This window comes from Caloenas nicobarica, chromosome 3 (assembly GCF_036013445.1).
Source record: "Caloenas nicobarica isolate bCalNic1 chromosome 3, bCalNic1.hap1, whole genome shotgun sequence".
NCBI classification, from domain to species: domain Eukaryota; kingdom Metazoa; phylum Chordata; class Aves; order Columbiformes; family Columbidae; genus Caloenas; species Caloenas nicobarica.
In genome coordinates this window covers 99,154,520-99,181,474 of record NC_088247.1, presented here as the reverse complement: position 1 = coordinate 99,181,474, position 26,955 = coordinate 99,154,520, and the positions used below count along the sequence as shown (strand labels likewise).

The following is a 26,955-nucleotide window of genomic DNA, read 5'->3' as shown; positions in this document are numbered from 1 at the left end:
ACCCGAGGGACCGTGATGAATTGTGTATGGGGGTCAGCTGTCCTTGCCACCAAGGTCTTTGGGATCTCAAGGATTGCCAGGATTACATCTAGGCATTGGCGCCATGCCCTACAGCCAGGAGAACGATTTTAAACAATCCAAGTAGTAGGCCACTGCACAGTAACCAAAGCATTCATTCCACCAAAAAGAAATTAGAGTTTTCATATTTGAGTAACACGAACGAACTGATGACTGCAGAAGAACTGAAGGTAAACTAGACAGAAATAATATGTTGCTTAAAATAAAATTGATTTGTTTCTCAAACTCTAGTAAAACTTGAACTGTGCTAAGTGCAATCAAAGGAAATTTTATTTATCCTCTAACATTTTCAAAACGAATATATTTTCTTTAATGACAAATTTCAAAGTAAAATATTGTAGCATCATTGTAATGATAAATACACATTTACAAGTAAAAATATATTTGAACTAAAAGCAATACACTTGACTACAAATAACTAGGCATGTTCCTGAAGATATTATGGTAAAATAGACCCAGGCATATTTAAATAGTTCATTCCTATACCTCACATGATATGAAACATTTATTTTCTTACCACTATAAAATGTTCAAAGGTATCTTAAATATAACTATCTGGTGATTCAGTATTTTTCTCTACATACCTGCATCCCATATAGAAACTATCAAAGCAGAATAATTTTTGCCTCAAAACTTAAGGACTGTGTTCTACTGTCTAGAACAATCCTTTTATAGATTTTATTTCCTTTAAGTCTAATGCAATCGTGCATATACACTTAACAATACCTTTAATCTATTTTACATGCAGCCAGGTAAAAATCACTGCATGTTTGACTAGGCTGCTACAAAGTTTGCTGAAGTTTGAGCAGCAGAGTATACTTCATACATAGAGAGCTTTGACCCATGACCTAAGAGCAAAAGCAGCTATAAGCTCACCTGGCTTCTAACCAAGGCTTTTAAAAAGTAATATTCCTTCCCCTTTTAAAATGTTCTTACCTCTTCCTTTGTCTTTTTAGAAATGACTCTTAGCCAGTCTCCAATCATGCTGAGGACAGCTGCAAAGTAAGCAAGCCCAACGAGGATCCAGAACCACACCACTGGCTTATAAAAATCTAGGTACTCAATATCTGATCCCCCTGAAAAACAATGAAGTTAAAAATAAAGCAGACTTATTAGTTATAGGTGCAAAACTGTTTTAAAAGTAATTCTTTTCCTAAAAAGAAAAAAGTTATGTTTCTTACAACCTCTTATATTTTCTTACCCATGCAAAAAATCATAGCAAAACATTTTGTTGAATTTGAATAGACGATAATCTAAATTCATCCACTCTTGAAAACACAGTTTGAAGCACATTCATTTTAGACAATGATTGCTAATCATTCATAATAATTTAAAAATGAACACAGATAAACAGATTCACCTTCTGATATATCATTATTTAAGGTAAAGGTCATTGAGGACAGCTTGAAGGAAAGGACTTCCCGCCTTCTCCAAACAACAATGCTGTCCCAAATTTAAATTATTGCTCTGGCACATGTAATGCTTTCATAATGTGAGAAATCTGATTTTGCAAGGACTTGAAGAAGAATAACACCTGCATTAACAAGTGTCCCTGCTGGGTAGGCAACATTATCATCTTCTTTTTGCAGTGGAGGAAACCAGAGTGCAGGGATCAAGCTGAATAGATCATACTCAAATAAAGGTGGATAAAATAGATGGCAGCTGAAGGCAGATTTTTTGAATCCCACTGCTATAAGCACCAGTCACTACCTTCCAGTGTTAAAGTAAAATGATAAATTTCAGAGATGTCTGTAACTGAGCTTTCAAGTGCAATATAGCTACAAAGAACAGATGCCTTATTTACACACACAAACACACACACACAAAGTTATACTGATCCAGAGCTCTTGACAACACAAACTAACTCATATTTCACATCTTGCAATACAATAAAACAGAAGCCTTGCAATTCAGCTATGTTGCAACAAATGAAATCAGGCTTCTGGTTTGAGTTGCTGCAAGTGAAAGTGTACTGTGTTTATCTGCCCACAATGAAAGAAGAGACTCTACAGTAAAACCTTTTCAGGAACATTTCAGTAGTCTGTATGGGTACATGATACATTGCTGTATGTATCTGAATCCTGTATTGAAACAGCCAAAGGAAAACTGGCCCCCAAATATCAAGCACCCTGTTACAATAACAAGCTTGACTCTCATTAAGAGTATTGTTTTTTCCTAGTTGTTATTATCTAATTATCACAGAGGTTATATGCAAATAAGATAATTTCACTGATGGTTATCGTTGTACAGAAACCCTCATAGACAGAAATTTTGTTATTTTCATGTCAATAAGCCTTTTCATCAATAAAGTCCATTGAGTTGTAGTGGTTTGCTCAACTGTCCAAGAGATGAAGCCACATTACAAAAATGGATATACTTCAATACCTATATGTCACCAGTGTGATAGGTGACAGGGCTCTGTCTAGAACAGAAGACAACCAACCACCAAAAGATTGAGTTTGGCAAAGCCAAGACAAACAACATATCAGATATAAAGCAATTTGTTAACATTGTCCATCTTATGTCAACCTAGTAAATCCAGATTCTTAGAAATGATTTGCCTAAAATCTGTTGTCATTCGAAAAAATGGTTGATTACCACCATGCCTTTACTCTATCAGGACTTAGTAATGACCCACGCTCAGTGGTTCATCTTCTCTAGCTGTTCACACAATGCACAAGAAAGCATGATATAAAGTACCCATTCAGCCGATTTCTAATTTTTAGTGTGTAAATTTTATAACCAAAACCGGAACCTAATTCTGCCAGTCTGCAGGGAGTATTTCCTTAATAGTTTATACATAATTTGTTTACAAGAAGGTTAATTACCAAGGCAGGAGTTAGGACACATTCATATTCAATCAAGAGTTTACTGTCTGGCCAGGAGGTGGCTCCATCTAGCCATGCCCAAAGGAGTTCAGCTTTCCTAAAGTTAGAAAGGGGCCAGTGAACAACCCTATGGGAAAAGGCTTAACAGCTAAAAGCTTTATTAGCTATCGAGTTTCTGAATTTCAAGAACTCCTCAAGAGAGGTCTCAATTTAATAGAATATCGGAGAGAGAAAGAGAGAGAGAAGGAGACATAGCTAAGGATGCTCTTCCTGAAATAACTACTCTCCTGTGATGCTTAAACATCACGGAGTGGTATAATGCAGTTACCCAGGAATGTCATGAAATAGGATTCCAGGTAGGTAGGAAAAAATTATCAAAGACAACTGAATTTAAAGTAAATGGAATTCATTAACTACTGATTTACAATTCACATAAGTGGGTATGAATGTATTTGAGTATGTATAGGTAAAGGTATTTGTACTGAAGTATGAGATAATTCATCTTATTTTACTGATAACACTGTAAAAAGAATATCAACATAATACATGTGCATGAGTTTTTCATAGCATAATTTTTATTTCATAATGCCATCATCTTTCTTTTGCACTGCTTATTATTTTGCGTAGCTCTTTAGTAAGCAAAATGCTGAGAAGCAAGAATTTTAATTTAGCTGTTTTTTTGGCAAAACCAATTTTGTGGGCCAAGGAACAAAATGTTTCTGCAGCTTTGACCTCCACCTGAAATAGGTTACAACCACTACAAAGAACAAATACATCTTCCTTCTCAGATTTGGTCAACTAGAGTGTGCTTGCTTACTCTTAACCTAGAAGTCTCACTGCCATAATCTTTTACCCAGAAGAGCCACCATTTTTTGCAGAGATGTTTTGTGGTAAAGATTTGATCCAAAGTCCCTTGAAATCAATGAGAAATCCAAGAGTTTTTCCATCCATCTCTATCACAGGCTATCATGTTGCTGCTGCCCCTATTCTTACATCTGACAAATAACTTGGAATTATTTAAGATTTTCAACACTGTAGAAGGCATACATTGTTTTACAGCCCTAACACATATTCCTTACTGAGGTGAAAAGGTTTGTGTTTTAGTGAAGGGTGGCATTAGAGAAGATTTCAGGGGTGCATTAGGGCAGATTATGGTTATCAGGTAAGGGATCAGGCTTTCAAATATGTATTGTTTTGAATTTACATGAAACATTTACGTTTTAAGTAAATATTTTTCTTTATTGTTGCCACTCTTTTCCTCATTCTTTCTACAGCTGACTCAAAATAGAAACATGGAATTATTTCTGTAAAGTTGTCTGGTTTTGTTTGCATTTTTACTTCAAAAGTAGAAGCAGAGAATAGAAAGTGCTATTGGCATTGAGTATCTTAATTCCATACCAGCATAAGGTTATTCAAAAGTTGGCCCTTCAAAATAAGGAATGTCTTTTTTTATTTTGAATGAGCAGAACAAATTATTCTGGGTCTAGAGATGTGATTAAATCCAAACACAATTTTAATTGCAGAATAATGAGTAGCTGTCCATCATCCCTCTTGTGAGAAACCTGGACAAGAGACTTAATCCAGATATATAATTTGTCCCACTCCAAAGAAATACAGAGATTCAGCCCCACATCTTAAAAGGAATTACCTCTGAAGACTGCAAAAAGGGATGGAGACAGGCAAGAGAGGATGTAAGCACCCCATACAAGTTACTTGATACCACTAGGTGGAAAACGGAGAGCTACTTCCGAACACAAAGCACAGCTATAAAACACTCCTTACGTGCTGTCCTATGCAGAAACTGAGCAAGACATGGCAACGCTGACTTTAGCTTAAAGCAGCCTGCATGGTTCACACCAGGCAGCCCGTTACAGATGTGAAGTTCTGAGGTGGCAAAGAACACTTCCAGTTGCCAAGAAAAAAAAAAAAAAAAAAAAGACACAAAGGCCACGGGAGAGGAGAGCACACAGCTCTTACAGGATGCTTGACATGTGCCTTTTGCTTGGCATGACGGCAATTTCTTTCTGTAGAGGTCTTTCTGCCAGGTAAGTAATATCCCATAGTAAGAACAGATCAGCTGGGCTGCAATGACCACTAACTGAAGCATTTCAGTTCAGTGAAATTAAACAAGATGAAAATATTTCAGTACTCTACAAACGGGGTCTCAGGCCAAGCAATATAGTGCAGACCCAGATTTCTGTATTACAGTGGCAACACCTCAAATTCAATTACAGACCAAAACAGTGAAGATGCAAGAAACTAAAAATCAGAGCTCACGCAAGAAGAGAAAACAAACAAAAAACCAAACCACCACACACCTAAAAAAAACCCACCCAAACCCCAACCCAAATTAGAATATATTTTTAAAGTGAAGAGTTGCAAAGTTCTGTGATATGTTGAATTGGACTGATTGTAGCATAACCTTATATCATCATTATGCCCCGCTCTAAAACAGACTACTCAGACTACCAATGTGCTATTTATTTCTGACCTCTACCTAATTCAGTTAAGTTTTGGACATCTAATCTAATTTAGATTTGAAACCTGCTAGATTAACTCCTTTAGAAATATTTGACTATACCTTCCAATCTGCACTGCAGTTAAAGGATTTATCTGCACATATAACAATATATTGTTATGTTTTACATATATAACTCAACGCTAAATTTAGTACCCAAAAATATCTTTCATTATGCTAAAAAAATGACACATTTGACATGAAAAGTCTTCTTACTTTTCTCTTTCATAGAATGTTCATAATAGCAGCTTGATTTTCTTCTGCCATAATAAAGTCAATGGTTTCTCTTGAAAACAAGAGAAGGGATATTTGACTCTGTCCTGATTTTCATAGGACAGTGCAGGCTATAGTATAATTTCTGTCTTTTTTTTGTTGTTGTTGTGAAAAGCTTAAACAATAAACTTTCAATTACAAAAAAACCCACCCAAAACAAAACAAAAAACCCACATTATTTTCCTACAAAAATAAAAAATTCAAAGCCCCTCAAAATTATAGAAATTAAACCCTTTGACAAGGTAGAAATGTTAAGTTTGGGGTTTTTTTTAATACTGTTCATATATTCTTGAACATGCACTACAAGGGCTCTTCATCTTTTCCCTCCTTGCATGCACCTTGAGCAATCAGCCTTTTAATGCTTGCCTTAAGGCTTCTCTTGCTGGTGGAAACTGCATCTGAAATTTCAACAGACTCCAAAGAGCAACTCTAGATTCTGAGAACAAAAGAGGATGTTTGGGCATTCTAGTTTCTGGGAACAGGGTACTTGTTCTTCAGTATAAATGAGAAGAAACTTGTAGAAAAATTCTGGAAAACTCTACAAGAATTTCTAATATGTCAAACTGCAGTAAAGGCTTTAAAACCATTACGTTCCTGAATCCCAAGTTCTCGTGTTGGCTCCCTTTTGGTACAGCTATTCAGACACTCTCCTTTACCTCCTGAAAGTTCTTCAGTGCTTCTCTTCAACTTTTAATTGCCAGAAAGCAATGAGTTCCATGTTAGTGACAAATTACAGATATTGTAAGAAATGTTATTTTAAACCCAAATACATGTTATCATAAAAGTCACAGTAGAATGTGGGGCTTGCAAACCTGTTTTCCTCTAGGATGCACTTGCCAAAAAAAAAAAAAGCAGAATATTTGGAAGTATTCCAATATTTAGGAATTTTGGATTTTCGAGGGAACTCTATTAGCCAAACCTGACACATAATTATGAAATATCCTATGGAGGTCCAATATGCTACAAGAATTGCCAATTTTATTTTCATGGCTTTAAGAGTTCACTACATTTGCAAATTGGAGTACCACTGTCCACCACTCTGCTTTAGATTTGACTATAATTCTGAGTGGAAGAAGGTAATTTTCACTCTAAGTATTACTTAAGAATTATGCCTTTCTGGCCAGAAAATACGAGGAAAAGGAATAAATTAACATCAATGCGAGTGTTTTTCCAAATGCATTGCATTCTAGGCACTAAGTGGCCTGAAGTGGCATGCCTCACTGTGACAAACCAGAACCAAGAACATCATAATCTACAGACACAGTGATTTCAGATACAATACCTATCATGACAACCTTCCCTATAGCCTCATACAGCATTACATGCCTTAACCCTATATGCTTGTTTTGCCTCTGTTTATGGCACTCAGGTTTCCTAAACCTCCAGGAGGGAGCATTCTAGATGAAATCTGCCACAAAATATCAATGGCACTTAGTGTCTGTATGGTAGCTATGATTTACTTAAAATAAAAACAAGCAAAACAAAAAATCATAAAGACAACTTACTAATTTGTTATCATGCAAAAGATTCTGCATACTTCATCAAAATGAATAAGGACACCTAGCCTTTAAGACAAATTTTATCAGCTCTTTTGAGAACTTGTTATGTCAGTTTTCTTCAAATAGCTGAGTATTTGTGCACACCAGTAACTGTAAGCTTCCACAATGCAAAGCACAGTTAATTAATAGCTTACCTATTTTTTTTCAGAATTTTTATATAACTAGGCAATTATGTACCGGAGTGACAAGGAAACAAACAGTGCATCTTGAAAAATCCTTCAAGTCATCTGCTATAAACTGAGCATGTTAGTCCACACAAAGATGATATTTTCAATTTCATGTCTGACAAAATAGAGTCTAGTGGCAATGTTAGCTTCCCAGTTGTGATGAAGATAGTCATCTAACCCTGTTCTCTTGAGCATCATTTCTGCAAATACAAATCTAATTCCTACACACTGAAACTCTAAGTCCATAACATATTACAGTACAAATACAAGTCTTGTGCATGTAACTCTAAAAGAAAATAGAAAACATTAATGACACTTTTACTTCCTGCATTTACAGTGGAACTTTAAAATAATAAAATATGTATGAAGTGAACCATAAAAGTCCATAAGCTATAGAACAATATAATCCAAGGACATTCTGTAGAAAGAGAAAGTATTTCCTGGTAAAATTAAAAACCAGACATGATGTAGGAACAAACTATGATATCAAGTGGTCTACAAATAGAAAAACCTGCAGAAATTTATAATGAGAGTAATAATGAATGTACTCAGTGTTCCAGTGAGAGCCAAGTGGGCCATTTCACAGAATACTTTACAATAAATACAACCAGGCCTTTATACACTATTATTTTTCTTCTCTGACATACACATACCACCTCGGGAACAAAATTTAAAACACCCAGACTTTTGACATGGAAAAAGCATAAATTTTTTATTTGGTGCTAGTTACAATCTGACCAGAATCACAAATTCCTGAAGACAAAATGGAAATAGGAGAAACAGTATGGGAAAGGGAAACTGAGAAATCAGTGATATTTATTCAAAAGAAACATTGAAATATTTAACAAAACAAAACAAACAAACACAAACAAACAAACAAAAGAACACACAACTATGTAAAAGTCCAAATGGATTTCATTTGTTGGTTTACAGCCCAGTTCTATAATTTATAAGAACCTTTGGCAACTTCTCATGTGGACTTCATTTTTTTTAAAATGCAACTTAATATCTTCCACACTAACTAAATTTCCCCCCATTTTACTCAGATAACTTTCGAATATGCCAAACATTTCCAACACTTCAGAGATCTCTGTGGGACTTCCCACCAAGCTGAAAAACTTTTGCCACCAACAGGACCAGTCACGTTCCTGCCATCAAGGCAAACTTGAGGCAGGCCTGCAAGTCACTAGGATGAGCTGCCCAACCTGAGGCTCTCACCTTGGTGCACATGGACTCATTCAACAGCCATGGCTACATATGGGACACGGAGGAGCCCACGCCACGTGGATGTCTACTAGAAAGGCTTCCCTCCAGCAGGGCAGCTCACTAACAGCAGCCCAACACTGCTGGCCTTCTCAGCAACCTTTCTAAGTTACCCCTGCTTTTCAGAGTTCAGAGGTGAGAGGCATCTCAAAGAGAGGGATGGTGGTGCTGCAGCAGGAGAAGCATGAGATCAGGCTGAAGAACACAAGTCTCAGACTCAGAGCACAAAACTCTAAATTTCTAATCCTCACCTTCACACGTCGCTGACATGGACCAACACAATTCCTCAACACAGACAACATATACTTAATCCTACTCTGAGAAGTGGCCCAACACCTCTAACCTTTTCAACAAAAGAATTGATGCAGATAACTGGCCAAATACACTTTTAACTCAGTTTGAAAAAAATATTTGCAACCAATCCAATCCAAGTTAACAGAACCATAGAAGTTGGACATGTTATCTATAGGTTGTGTTAAACCTTCCCCTTAAATTTCAAAAAACAAATAGACAGGTGGATGCATAGCAATCAAAAGAAACAAAGCACAGAAGCAGGATCTAACAATAGAGACATATCAAAGGCAGAAACAGAGCTCTGGAATGACTCTTTGAAAGGAAGAGATGCACACAAAAACTGTGTTATATAACCCCACAAGGTAAGAATTTTTAAGCGATTTCAGCTGAAAAAATAAATTCAATAGACTAAAATACTGTATTGATTCTTGCGCCTCACTCCTTCTGTAAGAACAAAAAAATCTACCTAAAAATTAAGTAAAGCATCTTAACAGTACAGGAGAAGAAAAAATGGAGTGTGCAGAGACAGAGACCATGCATTTCGTTGTCCCACCTCCTGTCTCTTGCCTGCCACAGGATCCAAGACAGGGACAGGCCCCTTCATGTGCACTGACACAAGAGCAATAAAAGGTAAAATTGGAAGTGAGGCACAACAGAGATGTGTCTGCTCCAAAATAATACAAAATACAGAACATATATCACTGTGCAAAATACTATAAGATAGTTATGAGAAAAATCTTACCTGCAACGTAGTCACCAAATCCAATGGTAGTTAAAGTGATAACCACAAAGTAAATTGCATCTAGTGTGCTCCAGCCTTCTATGTGCTTGAATATAACTGCAGGAAGAGCAACAAACAGCACGCAGCCAAACAGTATGAATATTATTGTTGATATTATGCGAATCTTTGTCTGACTCACATTCCATTTCTGGAAAGGGAAGGGAAAAGAGAGGAAACTCATCGTTAATAAAACTGCAGCACTGTACATAAGCACCTATCATTCACAGTCCCACAGTGAGCACTACGTTGCTCAAGAGGACAGTGCATTACAATTCACGAACGAAACAGGGAAATCAAAGCAGGGCTTTATTTTGAAAGAGTTTTCAAAGCAAACATGACTACCCTAGAAAACACTTGCTAGCAGGAAATGCTGAGCAGAGCTGGAGTCTTCATCGTGGCCAGGTTTGTGATCTGGGTGATGGCACGTGTAGTATTAATTAATATTTACAGCTGATCATGCTGAGGTTTTGAGTAGGGCCTAGATATTCAAGTGAGCTTCAAGTAGTGCTTGCACCTGCAATCTCTCTACTTTCTTGCATCCACAAATAACTGAATAAAAAAAGGTGAATTTTAACCATACAGTTCTGTCTAATTAAGTAACCACAGAAAATAGAGCTGAAAGGGAGAGATCACCTCTTCCAAACCTGCCCCAAGACAAAAACAACCCAACTAAGCCACTGCAGACACATTACTGGCCAGGCAAACTGTCATCATGCTGAACTGTTCTTGTCTTCAGACAGTTTTCCTAATGCTTAACTTGCATTTCAATTCCTCCAGTTTAAGTCTATTATTTATGATCTTATACAAGGGAAACAAAGAAATTGCTGCTTTGCTCTTTCCAGCAAATTTTTAGAGATGTTTTCTTTCAGTCATGTATTCTTTAGACAAAAAAAAAAAATCATTTCTTCCAGTCTTTCTTCACCTGCCCATTCTCATAGATATTTCCTGGCTTCAACCAATTAACTGACATTTCATCAGGTGTTGTACTCAAAACTACGTATTAAAAAAATCACAAAATAGAATGGAAGGATTCTTTCTTATGTTTTATCTATTTAGTTATTTACACTCCTATTTATACTTCTAACTATGACGTATGTTTTTTCACAGCAGTATGACATTCAACCATGTTACCTTATGAGCCCCTGCAGTCCTCAAAACACTTCTACAAAATTACACCTAGGCAACTGTTTCCTGACATGTAATTGCATGTTTTATTATTCTTTCAAAGAGTACTTTGAACATGTCCTTCCTGAACTGAATCCTATATATACAGACCGCTTCTCAAAATTTTCAACATAATTTTGAACTTTAATTCTGTCCTCCAGTTTTTAGCTCTCCCCATCTTAAGATAATCTGTAATTTTAATGAACAAAGTCCTCTATCTGTTGTGTAAACTATTAATGAAATTTAAGAGTACCAAAGCTAGAACGGACCACTGCTAAGTCCCATCTGACATGCCCTGACAGTTTTCCTCTCAGTACAGTTTTCCATCCATTCAAAGCATGTTGGCTCCACTCAAAGTAACTAAGGGATTGCACAAAACTGAGAGCAAAATGAGACCAAAAATGAAATCAGACTGTTCATGATATTTGTTTTCTTGTATTTAAGTTTAGTGCCAATGTTTTACAGTCAGCATGACCAAGGTCCAGGTTTTGAACCCAAATCACAGTAGTAGTTTGCGTTACGGCAACATGAAATTGCCTCTTCTAATCTATCAGTGCCTCCCAGTTCTTCTTTTGGAGAACTAGTAAATAGAACAAGGGAGTGTTCCAGACTGCAACATATACATCAATATTTTCATTCAGATCATGCCAAAAGGGGACAAGATGCTGCTTTTTATATTGGTGGCATTCTTGTTGTAGGGATACATCCACTATGGAAAAAGGAAAATCATTATTGCTATGAGCAACAGGCTAAGAAACACACAAATTAGTCTCAATTTTTTTGTACTTTTAAGCAAAAAATAAAATTCAGTTATTTAAAAAAAAAAAACACAACAACACCAAGAAAGTATAAAAATAAAATGGAATGTTCTTGCCCATTTTAGACAAATCTCAATTGAAATGTATGTTATTCATCAGTACTTGGTTTGGACTCGAACTGATGTTTCGAAGTCAAAAGAATTTGGCCTCTCTTAAAAAGCTTTCAGGCTTGTATTTACCTATTGCATAAGATTACTCAGCACAGCCCCAGTTTGTTTGGCTTCAAAAATAAAGCCATGGCAGACCCTTTCTGTATAGAACGAATGTTATGCATGCAAGATTAAGGCTTATTGCAGAAAAACAATCCTTCTAACACTTGCAGTGCTGATGCAAACAGCTACAAAGTCAGGCTGCTTACCAAGTATTCGCTGGATATGACATATTCCACATATCAAAAGACAAATGATTTGAACATTAGGTAATATTTAAACCTACCACATTTTAATAAATCTTAGTAAAACACTTAAATTAATTTTATAAAGTTTCATTTTACCATTTATTCTGTGCTTCAAAAATCTCAGTAAATACATTTTAACAACTGCATTAGTAAAATACAATCTTAATAAACTTTTCTGTGTGGGAAACAGAGACTAAGTAAATTAAGTTTCTCTGCTAGAATTCAAGGCATTTGTGTGTTAAGAACTGAGTATGGCTGAACTTTATCAGTATCTGCACAAGCTTCTAGTCTGTTTGACAGGTCTCTTCCTCTACTGAAGCGGTGTCACTTGGCATGAATAATTAAAGATTAGTAGCCAAAGAAAATGAAGGGCATGAACCTCTAGGCTGTTCTAAGCAGTTTTGCAGAAGAATTTGAAAATCTCTTAAACTGTAGAACATCCTACAGCCTAGTGAGGAGACCACAAAGAGGAGTCCAACATCAGGGAAGCACCAACAGGCTCTGTCCCAGTTGGGCTGTCCTGCTTCCGTAAATGCCCAAAGCTTTAGTCACCTGCAGACCCATAAATCTGGAAATACAGGTGCCTACAGACTACAAGCATTTCCTCAGGTGTGATGGCATCTGAGTAGAGATGTTAAGAATTGTGATTTTAGATTCAGACACCAAATGTCTTCTGAGAATCAACTCAAAGCAGCAGCAATAATTTCCTTCTTACCCCTACAGTTCCACTCTTCCATCTGAGTCACTAATTTCCTGCCACAATCTATATGAAAACCTTTAAAGGTAAATATCACAGCAAGCTTAGGAGTATTATAAGGGCAAAGCAAAAATGTTTTGGATCTTGTTCCTCTTCCCAATGACAGTTATTGTAGAAAATGATGGGCTTCATCCAATTCTCAATTTGAAGCGTTCAATAACATGTTCAGACTTTGGAAAGTTCTTCCTACCTTTTGCTAAACATCTAGTTACAATGATGAGCTATACTCTGTTTCTCAGGCTTTTCATTTCACTTGTTAACTTCAGAACAACGAGCAGCATGAAGAACGAGGCAGCCAGCATACTCACAACAAAGGTGTCTTCTACTTTGGCGATTCCTTTTCCAAAGATTGTCCCTAGTTGATCTCCAACACCAGCCAACAGAAAACCAAACAGAGGAATTCCCAATAAGGCATAGATGATACAGAATATCTTTCCACCTTGTGTGCGTGGGGAGATGTTTCCAAAGCCTAAATTACAAACAACTTCAGATGTTTAAGAAGTTACATGCATTATATTACACATTTTAAAAGGACTGCAGGAACAGAACAGTTAAAAACAGGTCCTACATGGTTAACCATATGACACAGCAAACATCGTGAAAAAACAAATGACAGTGTAGGTCATATAATCCTCTCAGAGCTAAAATTAAACTGCTGCACAATTAACCAACTTATTTTATATTGTATATGTACTGTAGAGAAGAAAACCCCTTTTTTTTAATAAATGATAGCTTTTCTTATCTACTGCATGTAGTTAACATCAAGTGGTTAAGCTACACCTCAGCCGCTGCTACCTGGAAATGTCTATTACTGGACTTGTAATTGCCAGGCTGCAGCACTTGTAAACAAGATACAATTTTCCTTCAGATGTGCTGTGTTTCTAAGTGAAGCAGCCTGAAAAAAACCCACTTGGGAAAAACAGGGATTTCTAGCATAGATGGGACTGATTAGAGTCTTCATTATTAAAGGCTTGCTTTCTTTCAGTGTTGCAAACAAAGCTTAGAGAAACAGTTTCGAGTTCACCGCTCTCTCCACTTGAAAGTGGAAATAATTTTGTCTTCACTGGCTTGGCATCCCAATATGCCCAGGATACCTCAAGCGCTGCTGGTCCCCTTAAAATGGAGAAACTGAAATACAAAGAGCACAGGCCCCAGCATCTGCAAAACATCCTAAAATGCATCTCCCAGGACCGGTATTTAAACTATTTGGGCAGGGTCACCTGGGGAGAACCCTACAGACAAGTTTCATGAGCATCAGTCCTCAGTTGTAATTCGGCAGTTTTTCTCCTCCAAAGGATCACTCAGTGTTTTGGGGGAGCAGCTGAGCAGTTGTAGTAACACCCCAGCATTTTGGACATGGTTTCACTTTTCAGTACAATGTGCATTTTGAAGGAAAAATAGTTTTGTTTTTTTTCTGGGGGGGGGGCAGAATCTTTTCTCAGAAACAGGCTTATTTTCCATGGAGAAATTAAACAAAAGGCTTCTAAAAAGTTACTTTTTGTGTACAAAAAATTAACTTGTAAATAAAAAGCAAAATATTTTAGAAAGTAATTGAGAAATTTGTCTTAATTAAAAAAAAATGCAATTTTCATGTGAAAAAGCTGATAGACAAATTTTATCACCTCTATGGAGAACTTGCAATGACAGTTTTCTTTTTAAAATAGCTTAGTATTTATGCACAATAATGCCTGTAAGCTTCCACAAGGCAAAGCATATTTAATGAACAGCTTACCTATTTATCAGAATTTTTATTTAACTGTTTTGAGCATGTTGTTTTAACATAAATATAGATTCTCTTTGTGAAAACTATTATCTTAATTTCTGATTCTGCTCTTATGTAGGTAAACTACACCAAATCTCTGTTGTCAAAACTACTTTTTCCTTTCAGTACACAGGAGACAAAGCTTCCCCTCACTCAGCTTCATTAAAATACAAACAAATCTCAGTGGAAATATATTTTACTCCTAGATATTGAGCCCAAACATCAGTTTCCAAATAGTAATCATGCAAACAATGCTCAGTTAGATTTAAAAAGAAATTTAAAAGTTGATATTAAAATTGTCCCCAGATGATCACTAATAAACCTTGTCAACTGAACTAAAAAAAAAAAAAAAAAAAAAAAGACAAAATTACAGGAAATATCATAAATTACAAGTTATGGAGTCCTCTAACTTTGTAAATTTTTCCTGCACTAATATAATGAAAACGTCTGACTCAGTCAAGTGGAATAAAGTCACAGCACCTTTAGCCCAACCTTCTTCTTCCCCTAACCCAGAGCCAGGGCTAAAATTACTGGTTATTATAATTCAGGAAATTTCAGCTCCATTGAGTTCACTCTGCCCCTTCATGCACCAAGCAGAAAAAACCCTTGAGTTTTAAAATAAAATTAGCTCATCACCAACCAAAAAGCGACACACAGATCCAAGCTACTCTGTTTCCATAAACATGACTGTTTATGCATCAACAGGAGCTTGAACAGTTGCCAGGGCATAATTCCTGCGGGGTCTTAATGCAATTCAGAATCAGGGGTCTGGATACACCAGATTCATAAAATTAATACTAGGGGATTTGGAAATGGCTCTCCCTTTTTTTTTTTTTTTGTTAAGAACTGTATTCACTTGCTGTACAAAAGCGGTGTCTCGTAATGGTGATAAAATACCAGCCCAGCGAAGCACATGCCAAGCAGGCAGTTTTGCTCAGTTAACTTCATAAAGCAAAGCGGCATTCTCTGTGCATCCCACAGCTATTACAGAGACAACTGCTGCTGCAGCATTAGTTCTCATCTGCTGCTCATCAGTATGAGGACATGAAGTTCATGTTCAGCTCTATGTATTCTCCTCCCCAAATCAGTCACATCTTGCTCAAGAAAAAGATGGTGCTTCACTTGACTTCTACGCTCACGAATTGTTAGTTTTCTTCATGAAAAATAACGAATGGTTTTCTTCCACAAATGACAAAAAGGTCTTGTATGATTAATTATAGCTTTTAAAAAAATCTCAGACATTACTGGATAAAATAATACTCCAACAGTCAGTAGTTCATCTCTGTTCGGATGCTCACTGCACAAAACACAAACTGTGGCATGCTCATGCTAGGACATGTGCTTTAGTGAACTGATCTACCAAGGGGTTTCCGTCACACATTCATCATATTTCCTGCAGTGTCGTGTTTCATAACAGTCTGCTGCTGGACACCACAGCCTACTTCATGAGTTACACAAATTGTCCTCACATCCTACTCTCAGTTTCTCCAGTGAAAAGCTAATCCATCATTTATGCAATGGGAGAGGAAATATATTTATATTTCAGACAGTTCTGCCTCAGAAAAGTAAAAAAAAAAAAAAAAAAAAAAAAAAAAAAAAAAAAAAAAAAAAAATCCTGCTGTTAGGTGATACCCAAGGAAAAGTTCAGTTAGGGCACTGTGCTTGGAGAGACGCACATTCCCATGGGAATGCCACTGCACATCCCTGCATACCACGCAGTTCTTCTCCATGCACAGGGCAGGAATGCCTGGCACTGCTGCAGCAGGTCCCCAGCACAGTGTCGTTGCTTCTGAGTTTCCACTTCTGCTCCAAAGGCTGATACAAAGTCTGCCTACAACTGTCTTACTCACTGAGAAACCTCAGGGAATCAGCCACATCACAACGTACTTTCCGCTGCCCCTTCTCCCGCTCTGAGCTGCTTGCCTAGAGGGGCTGGGGTCAGCACACCCGTAATTGTACAGCCAGCCTCAGTGCCTCGGTCTCTCTTCGCACCTGCAGTCCTGTGAAGCTTTTCTCTTCCTCTCTTTCTATTAAGCAGGTAGCTCCTAGAACCAGTTGCTTCCCCATTACATTTTGAACGTGGAAATGAACAAAGCACTTGATTTATTGCTCTCTACAACTACCTGAAAGGAGGTTGTAACATGGAGGGTGTTGGTCTCTTCTCCCAAGCAGCAAGTGATAGGATGAGAGGAGGTGGCCTCAAGTTACGCCAGGGAGGTTTAGACTGGATACTAGGAATTTTTTTTTCACGGAAGGGGTTGTCAGGCATTGGAACAGGCTGCCCAGGGAAGTGGTTGATGCACCATCCCCAGCGGTGTTTAAAAGATGTGTAGATGAGGTTCTTAGAGACGTGGCTTAGTGACAGTATTAGGTTAACGGTTGGACTCGATGATCTCGAGGGTCTCTTCCAACCAAAATGATTCTATGATTTAAACTTGCTAAATTTATCAGAAAGTATCCCTCAAAGATCTTTTAACTAATACTGTCCACAATGAGTAGTACAGAGTACAAAACTTAACTTGCAGATTGGGATCACTTTCACTCAAGACAAGGTCCGTACCATTTTCAGACTGTCCTTCCCCAGTACACCCCACACACATTTCACTGTCATAACCAGGAGCACAAATTGCCTCCTAGTTTCAACAAAACCTTTTCATGTCCTGATAAATGCTTAGCTTGACTTTAATGCCCAAAGGACCACATGCATTTAGAATACGTTGTCTCTGACAAGCAGCTGCAGAAAAGAAAGGCATTTTAGAAGGAGCTTCCAGTAACCCCTGAGTGAATTAAGAATAAAAGGCCATTGTAAATTGATAGTAACTAATTGCCCCATTTGACAAAATAACATATTCCACAGTTTCAGCTCCAAAGTCCTTACAGCCTTCGAGATTCAAACCAGATTCAAAGGAAACCTCAGACTCTTTGGTCAACTATAGAGATGGAAGCAAGAACATGCTAAATGAAAAGAAAAAGCCCAAGAGACGTCACAGGAATTATTTATTTTCATGTCCCCTTTTTTGGACGTATTTGAGGATTAATGTGTCTAACTTTTCCGTCTGAAATAGATTTATTATTAAGCAGAAATTAGTGACTTTGATATTTACAAACATATTACTGATTTTGAGGAAAACAATATTTGAAGTTTCAATTTCTAGTTGGTTTTCCCCACCCACATGACAAACAACAGGTTACACTGCAGATATGGAAAAGCTTAAAGTGCTAGAAATTCTCATAGAATTGACAAGACACTTTTTTTCAGATGAGACATGAGACTGCCTTTGCATGCAAACCTTCATAAAAAGGAAGATTGTTTTAACTAGAGAAAAAGATCCCTTTGCTTTCTAGTTAACTGGTATCTCAGTCTTTCAGAAAGCTCTTTCAGATTCACATTTTCAAAGCTGTGTTCAAAGAATAGAGATTCCAAATGACTATATTTTCACAGAAAATTCCTAGACAAACCAGGTCATCTACTGAAACTAGCTGGCTGCAACTAAGTATTTCTCATGTGAGAGATTATAGGTGCTTTTGAGAGTTGTAGGACTAGATTTTACTTGCGAAATTGACTGGAAAAGAGTGTCACCACTTATGATTCATTTATATCAAATAGCTCAAGTGGGATTGAAAGGTCTGGGGAGGGTTTAGAAACATTTTTTTTCCAAACAAGAAAATGTAAATTCAAATACCAGTAATCGCTTTCTCACTGTTTTTGACATACTTCATATTACACAAGACATCGTTCATCAGATAGCAAACAAAGTGAAAATTATACCAAAATAATGTCATATATTTTGAGATATGAGAATCTGCTCTCAGCTGTAGGCTTGGATATGTGGGCAACTGATGAAACAGCTCCATACTGAAAGACAAACAACTCGATGAACACGCATACCCTTAATTACACAAAAATGGATTACAGAAACTTGATACTGAGAAGACTGCACAAACTCAGAGGAAGTTCTGAGCTCCAGGCTGCTGAATCCCATGGGGCAGAGCCTGGCGAACCAGCTGCCGTGCCCTTGGCTTCAGCCACCGGCCACCACGTGCCGCTGGCAGTGGCGCTGGCGCAGGTTCACATCCAGCCCCACTCTGCAGCTCAATTACAGTCATTACCCTTTGCAAAGGGCACACGTGTGTTTTGATACTGAATGTCAAATTGATTTTATGAGATCAAAAGATGCATTTTCCAGGCCCTGAGGAGCTATCTGATGAAGTCTTTATGAAAGGTACCTCATTGGATTTCTAATAATGAAGATGCTTTTTCCCCTTTAGAATGCCATTTGGGCTCAGGAGATTAGAATTTAAATACATGACTGCCCATCAGTGCCAAGGCAAATATATGCACTTATTCACAGATAAATAAGATATCTTTTTTAGCATAAATAATGGTCTGAAAATAATCATTAAACAAGAAGGCAGTATATGTACCCATACAGGTTATGTGGAAATCTCTGGATGTGCTACAGGAATACTAAAGCTTGTGTGTTCATGTTTACTGTACAGCAATATCCATGTTTTTCCACTGATTCCCTTGGCTCTCCTCTTCTTAACTCTGTCCTAGACTTCAAACTTTGATATAATTGCACATGCCCATGTCATATACATATGTATTTACAAATAAATACTTCATGGGGTTTTACAGCTTTGATTAGTAATAGCACAAGGGCATTTTCAGTCTTCCATGAGACTCTCCTCCCAACATTGGGGTGTAGCTAGAAAATTCCTATTCTCCCTTTTACAAACAGGTAACTGAAGCACAGAGGGAAGGAAAGTCCAAAATTCTCTGTATCATTTGTGTCCATAACTCGCACCAAATCTGTGGCTGAGGACTATGCAGTCACATTACAGTGGCCCTTAACTAGGGAAAGTTTGGCATCTAAAGTCCTCAAAGAACCTCAGTCAAGCTTGTTTGAGGCCACACAGTAACCTGTTGTGAATACTCACAAAATCTATGGACTCTCTTTCAGTCAGGGCATACACACATGCACATGTGCATGCACATATGTTCCTGAACACAGTGCAAGAAAACCTGAAGGCTGAATAAGAGCAAAGACTATTTGCAAATCTGAATACTTGGATGAATTGAATGTGAATACCCTTGCAGTGAAAACACAGTATTTCTGTCTTGCATATGTACATTAATTCTTACACCCATGCTGTTGTGGTTTAACCCGAGCTAGCAATACAATCACGACAGCCGCTCACTCATTCCCCTTCCCACCCCCCCAAATAGAGGAGAGAATCGAAAGGGAAGGGAGAAGCTTGGATTGAGATAAACACAGTTTAATAAAACAACAAAATACTAATACACTACTAGTAAATATATATAAAATAGAAATAGAATATAAAATAAAAGATACTCAATACAATCCCTCACAAACTCCGTTCACACTGAGCAGCCAGTCCCAGGAAGCAGCACCTGGTCCCAAAGAGCTGATCCCAAAGAGAGAAAAAAGGAAAAAAGGCAGAAAGCCCAGAGGCCCTACAAGATGGCAAAAGGCTGAACTAAACACCCCATACAGAACTCCTCGGAACAGTCCTGGGTCTGACAAAGAGAGTGAAGAAGAAAGAGAAAGACCAGAAGATCTTGACTCTCCTTAAATATAAAGCATGACACTAATGGGATGGAATACTCTTATTGATCAGTCTGGAGGTCAGTCAAGCTCTGCCCCATCCATGCCCCCTTCCTTGATGCCTCACACCTGTGGGCAGAGCTCTCAGACCAGAGCAATTAAAAACATGAAGTCTGTCCCGGGGTGTTGTCTTGTGCTCAAACTAAGTGCAAATAATGACCCTGCTGGCTATGAAAAAGGAAGGTTTCTGACTGCATGAAGAAAATTAACTCATTTTCAGTCAAACCAACACACATGCACATACTATAACCATATTTTATAGACAGTCCTCACAAGCTGTTGCTTGTGGATTCTGTTAGAGCATGCAGCTAATGCTCCTCCTCCAAATTAATTTCTCAATTTAAACACTAAACACTTTATCTACATGCAATTGATGAAATTGCCACATGGATCTGGCTGAAGGAAGCATCCTGTGCAATGACACAGAGGTGAAGGTACCACAGCAGTCTGCTACAAAACTGAAAATCTCTGCTTTACAGAAGTTCGCTGTGATTTCTTTAATAGTCACTGAAGCTTCTGGAAGCCAATTCTCTTAATGGTTCTAATCAATGATTTGGGAATTATGTTTTCAAAAAGTACTGCTGTTTACTTAATATATTTGCTCAGCACAGTACTCTCTTTGGTATTATCTAGATTCCAACCTACCAAATTCTGATTTTTAGCACTAATCCATAATTCTGTGTTATGAAAGTGTCAATATATTATCTTGAAGTTTATAATGTTTTGATTCAAGCCTGGAAAAGTATATTTTATTTTAAAAAAAAGCTCTAAATTACCAATACCTCTGAATAATAACAGAAAACCTAGACAGACATTAATAAAATGTTAATATTCAAGAACTGACAAGACAGACACTGATCTCCTTTCAGTGGTTTCTTTTGATCTGTGTTCTGTGGGAGCAGTAATCAAATCAATAAAACTTCTTTTAAAAGAATCAGCTAGAAATATTCACAGAAAATTAGTTTCCTTCAAGTCAAAGTGCTGTGCTGGAGAGGTGAAGGAGCATTGTAAGGAAAGTCTCTGCATGGACACAGAAGCTGTTGCAGTATTCAGTGACTCACATTCAGTTGCTAAGGTAATTTCTCAAGGAACTGGGTAATAATTGTTAAAAGGCTTTTGAAAGCTTAAACATCAATTCAGATAGCTCTGCCCTCCAGTACAGGTTCTTCATTTCATTCAGCAGTCACTTTGCCCAGTGACAAGTGTTTCTTTTTTGTTGTTGTGATTACTTGCATTCATTTTACCTCTAATTCTTGTTCTAGCAAAACTGAATCAGTTCCAAAAATGCAAAAACTCCCACTTGATTTTTTCTTTTAAGGGAGATTGATCCATGGGAGCAAGATGCCTGGCTAACACAGCTATCAAAAACATAATATAATTTAAAAGAAAAAGTTAATAGTTCATAATATCATGAAACTTTTACTACTCATATATTCTTATCAAGTGTAAATTTAATACCCATATATTCTTATCAAGTGTAACTTTTACTACCCATATATTCTTATCAGGTGTAAACACGTACATGATGTGACAAAGTGACATGTGTTCTGCACCAAAGTAATGAGCAATATCAATGTCTAGATAAAATACATTGATAACAGGCAATCCAGAGAAAACCAAGAATTATTAATTATAGACATACTGACAAAAACAATCTATGAACAATTTTTCTGACACTGCAACTTTAATGGAGATCTGAAATAACTTTTCTAGAGTTTGGGGGCTTTCTTTTAATATATTTCCTTTCTATTCCCTACAAGTAACTGAAGAAACAGGTTTGGGTTTTCTTTTTTTGTTTGTTTGTTTTTTGGTTTGGTTTGGTTTGGTTTGGTTTGGTTTGGTTTTTGTGGGTTTCTTTACAAATAAAGCAATTCGTGGTGCTGGGTAAAGCAAGCTCTTGCTGGCCTCTCCATCTCAAGTACAAAGCAATCCAGATGCTTTCCAGCTGAGCTAAATCATACCCAGCCTGTACATGTTTCTGTCTTCCCTACAAATAGTAAAATGTAGAAAAAGTGTTAGCAAATTAAGGACTGTGGCAGACTTACAGCAACAAATGAGATGAGAACAGCTAAAATATGTCAAATATCCAGCACCTGCCCTTTCCCTCCAGGAGCACTGCTATTCCCAGAGGTGAGGACACCCAGTTTCTCTTGTGAAAGATGTTCCCTGCCAGCACATGTGTTCTATAAACACGCTCCGGTCTCAGGGAAGTCACAGATTTAACAAGCACTAAAAAATCCATAATCCTATAATCAGCAGAGTCAGATCTCTGATCCTGTTAAGGTGATAAAACTGGCCAAAATCAATGCAGGTACCTTGACCTATTAGATAAACTGCAATTTTCTTTGTGGCTTTAAACGTTTCTTCATGCACCTTATTTTACCTTAGAAGAACTTCCACCAGGTCAGTGTTCAAAAACGCAAATATTTTGCCTCAGTTTTTACTGTCGCTTACCTATTCTTGCTTATAAGTTACATGTACATAGCCCATATATCCAGATCTTTTGCCCTGGATCAGAGATAGACAGAAATTCTGGGGAAGGGAGAGCAGTCCAGGGGAGATGGGAGGCAAGAGATTACCAGGAAAAATAACCGCCTCTGTTGCACATATTTAAGTACAAAATTGCTTAATCTTACTAAGACAGGTAGGAAGGAGGGCTTTTCAATAGAAAAATCTATATGCTTATATACACACGCAACCATGTTATTTTGCATATAATGACAAATATCTCTTGACCCAGCCCTAACATATACGAGCATATTAAGAAACAGAATTTCCTCAAAAGAGTTAAAGTTAAAAAAGAAAGAATGCTACCAAGTTTCTAGAAGAAAAATCTCTGAAGATTTTTATTCATAATATTATTTTCTTTAGTGAGAAAATGAAGTAATTTTTTGTCAGTGAGGCTCAGCATCGAATATCTAAAAGTGTGAAGTCACTCTCCTATTTTGTTTTTTTTTCCTGGAGCAATCTTAATAATTAGAACTAACATGGGATCCTAGAAACAGGAAAAATTAACCACCATGCATGAATAACACTACTGACTTCACATTTTGGCTTCTAGCTACTTATGTGTTATATTTCTGATCCAGCAAAGCAAATAATGTGATTAACTTTAAAAATGTTTAAATTTATTCAGTTAACATTTAAATACCTGAAAGCATATACACCTGCAAAGATGAACAAACATACATACTTTGTCAAATGAAATTCTCAACACATTTTCAATTCATTTTCAACACTGTCATGATGTGGCAGAAATCAATCCTGGAAATCATGCTGTCACCACGTCTTTAATTTCCCAGAATTTCACATTATAGTTCAAAAAATCTTTTGTTATAATGTCATTATCTAAGCAACTGAAGAAAGTGCAATTATAAGACAGCAAAAATATTTAAAATCCTTCCAAGGAGCAAGAATTAATTTCTGCTTCCAGATTTTTTGATTTCTAGTGAGTTAAAACTATGGAGGTGTGTGGGTTTTTCCTCTGCACAGAGAATGCTTTAGCAGAAGGCGGTGGGAGATGAGCCCCCTGTGGCTCACCAGCATCTACCAACGCTCGGTACAACCCCATGTCTTCACCCAACCACCTGGTGAGTTATCACACTGGAGATTCGCACTTGATTCTTTGGCAAAGAGAGCAGTCTAAAGATGGGAATCTATAAAAATAATAAAGATAAGCTTCTCATAAGAGTTTGTGATTCTAACCAAAACTCCCTAACAGAGCAGTAATTGAATGTAAAATTCTCTCTGTGTGTGCTGTAAAGCCATTAAAAAGATGATTGGCAGGCAGTGCGAAACAAATTCCAAAGTTTGTACTTTAAGTACATTGAAATATTTTGGCTTTACATGCCCAGCTTGCTTTTGAAAGAAGCCAATGTGATTCACAGTGGAGAGGCACTTCAGCAAGGAGCAAAAACATGAGCAATCAGTTCCTTCACACCTTGCTTTTAAATACATAGGCTGTGATTTTTCTTCTACAAAGACAAATCTTTCAGAAATCTCTAATCACCTCACCTGCAGGTAGGAAAATAATTTAAAATGGGACAGAATACTTCGAGACAAGGAATAAGGCTTTCAGCTAAAGCTCTTAAATTTCTATTATCTTGCATTTCAGTTCACAAAGGGAAAAGAAACACTAAAATAAATACATCTAAAAATTAACCATGTGTGAAGATACTTCTCAAACATTATTTCACTTCTTCCCCTAACCTCCAAAGCCCTGAGCTGGAATACGAACAGCTCAATTAGCGTAGACTAAGCCATCTGAGTCTGCTAACACAGCTCTGAGTCTTGCTTTGAATATGGGATATGTACAGTCTCCTGAAATGAGGTGTGAAATACAGTCTCAGACCAAGCACACCAACTAAGAGTAAAAAAAATATTTATTTATTAAGCAAAGGGAAAATCAAAAGGAAAATAACTTGAGAATCAGCTCAACCATTTGGTGCTCCTCTCCATCATGGCTGTGAAGCACACGGCACAACCTGTCTCCTCCCCAGCCTTCTCAAAAGGTCTCCAGGTATTCTCCAACCTTGGATGCTTGTGGAGACTATCAACCTGCCGCCCTATTTAAAACTACCTGAGGGCATTTTGCATGCTGCAGAGTCAAGCCCTTTGGTTTCTCCATCCTTTGGTGTCTGACAGCCCACCTGAAAGCAAATGAGGACTCAAGAAAAATACCAGAAGCAACCAAAGTCCTGGGCTGCGTTACCACAACAGCAAGCAGCAAAACGGAGTGGGAAAAGGAAAGAGCGTCACCTTTGGGGAGTGCATATTGGTGTCTTTCAATATAAATAAAAGTTTTAGTTTTAATGGATTCAGGTTTGATCTAGTTCCTGCTTTGAATAAGCATCTTCACCCATATGCCATTTTTAAAACACAGAAGCATCAATTTACTTTTTTCTCTGTCTCTCCTTTAAGTGTCAGTACATCTTGTAAAAGCAACAGCTCCCTTTTCATCAAAAGCACAATACCTTTTCGAACTGAAAGACAAGGAAAGGAAAACCTTTTCCTGAATAAAATAATATTGTTTCTCTTTCCATAAAACATGAAAGCATGTAGATAGATGAACACAGCAGTCATGCAAGCTAAGGACGATAAATCTTAATGACTTTTAAATAGGACTATTCCTGGTATAAGAAGAGGACAGTTAGATTAATTAAACTATACTCCATGCCCTTATTCAACCCTAAAACCCAAAAGAGTAAGATGGAGGTAAGAAGAGTAATATTCTGAATAGTATTTTAGCAGATAGTATATGTTGATATTAATTTTTCTATTGTTATTATAGCATTCTGAAATGCATTGCAGAAAAGAATATGTGTTAATAAGCGTCACTAAAGATTACTATCAGAAATATGCAGATACTCATCCTTTCAATGTTTGAGCTTCTGTGAATTCCATATTAATCACTCCAGTTTGACATATTCATGGAATTTAAAATTCCCTAGGCTACATTTCAAGAAAAAAATCCTGTATAGAAAAATAAATTTGCACTTATTTTCTTAAAATTAATTTTGCCCTTTCAGACAGAAAATATTTGCCAGAAAATATTTAGAAGTTTTTTTACAAATATTCGGCAGCAGTGTTCATAAACTGTCTTTGAAGATCTGAACTGGTGTTAAATTTAATCTTGTTTCTTTTCCTTTGGGCTTTTAAGACACTTATGATATTTACATATAGCTTTTGTTCACACAAATATTTACTAAACTGTTGTTGGTAAGCATTTCCATCCTGCACAGGTATTTGTGTTTATTTCAGATCCCATCCTCATGGAACAGTGTGAAAACCCAGATATTAAGAGTCCAGGTTAATACAAGAGCATTACTCATCATACTTTTGTCTACCCTCTCCAAAGGTTTCTGTTTTTATTTAGGAATATATGAACACATGAACCACATGAACATAACCAAGACTGCCTATGTCGACGGATTTGTAAGAAGCCAAATGCTGCAAATTAGTTCCTTCAAATTTTTTGGCAAATAAAACCAGCTAATTTTGCAGAAGCCTGCCTAACAATCACAAAAAGATAAAATGAAAAAATTAAAATGTATACTTTCCCCAGTCCATATTATTTTATTTACATTCAGCTTGAACAAGGAAATTAGAGTAGCTAGTTTGTGTCCAAATATGTAAACAAAATACAATGGCTCAAATTAATTTATATGGAATTATAATGGAAAGATTACTACTCAAAACATTTTATATAATAACTCTAGCTGCTTTTGCTTACAGGATCTCATTTTCCTCAGGCAAGCAGAATGGAACATACTTGGGACAATAACTTGGAAAACAGTGAATTTTTTTAAAAAAATCCACTCATAAAGCCTAAATGAATTTGTTTACAACTGTCTGATTCTACTGGACACTATTTTTTCAGGAGAACACCATAATCCTCTGATTATAACCATTAATTTTGCAGAAAGTAATTAAGCCATCATCAGCTGAAGCCTGATGATTTTTATCTTGATTTAACTGAGGCTTCTTTTTGGAGACCAGAAATATTTGTAAGAGCAATCTGTGTCAGTTTGGTATCTCACAGTTTCATCTGTCAACACAAAAATGGGAAACAAATTGTTTGTTGCCATTTTGTTTTTTCAGCAAAGCTCTGACTCTTGCTAGAAAAAGAACCGTCAAATGAATTCTTTATGTATACACACAAGCAGA

At 36.9% G+C, this 26,955-nt stretch overlaps 1 protein-coding gene across 2 annotated transcripts in view; it reads right to left on the bottom strand.

The window, feature by feature from the left end:
* The window catches only part of KCNK2 (potassium two pore domain channel subfamily K member 2), a 108,665-nt gene that overhangs the window by 15,337 nt on the left and 66,373 nt on the right, over nucleotides 1-26,955 (bottom strand). For both annotated transcript variants that reach the window (XM_065631226.1, XM_065631227.1), the window contains exons 4-6: nucleotides 13,206-13,366; nucleotides 9,723-9,909; nucleotides 1,015-1,154 (exon numbers count right to left, since the gene is read on the bottom strand). In XM_065631226.1, coding sequence (XP_065487298.1) covers nucleotides 1,015-1,154; nucleotides 9,723-9,909; nucleotides 13,206-13,366 — 488 coding nt within the window. The remainder of the gene's footprint in view (nucleotides 1-1,014; nucleotides 1,155-9,722; nucleotides 9,910-13,205; nucleotides 13,367-26,955) is intronic.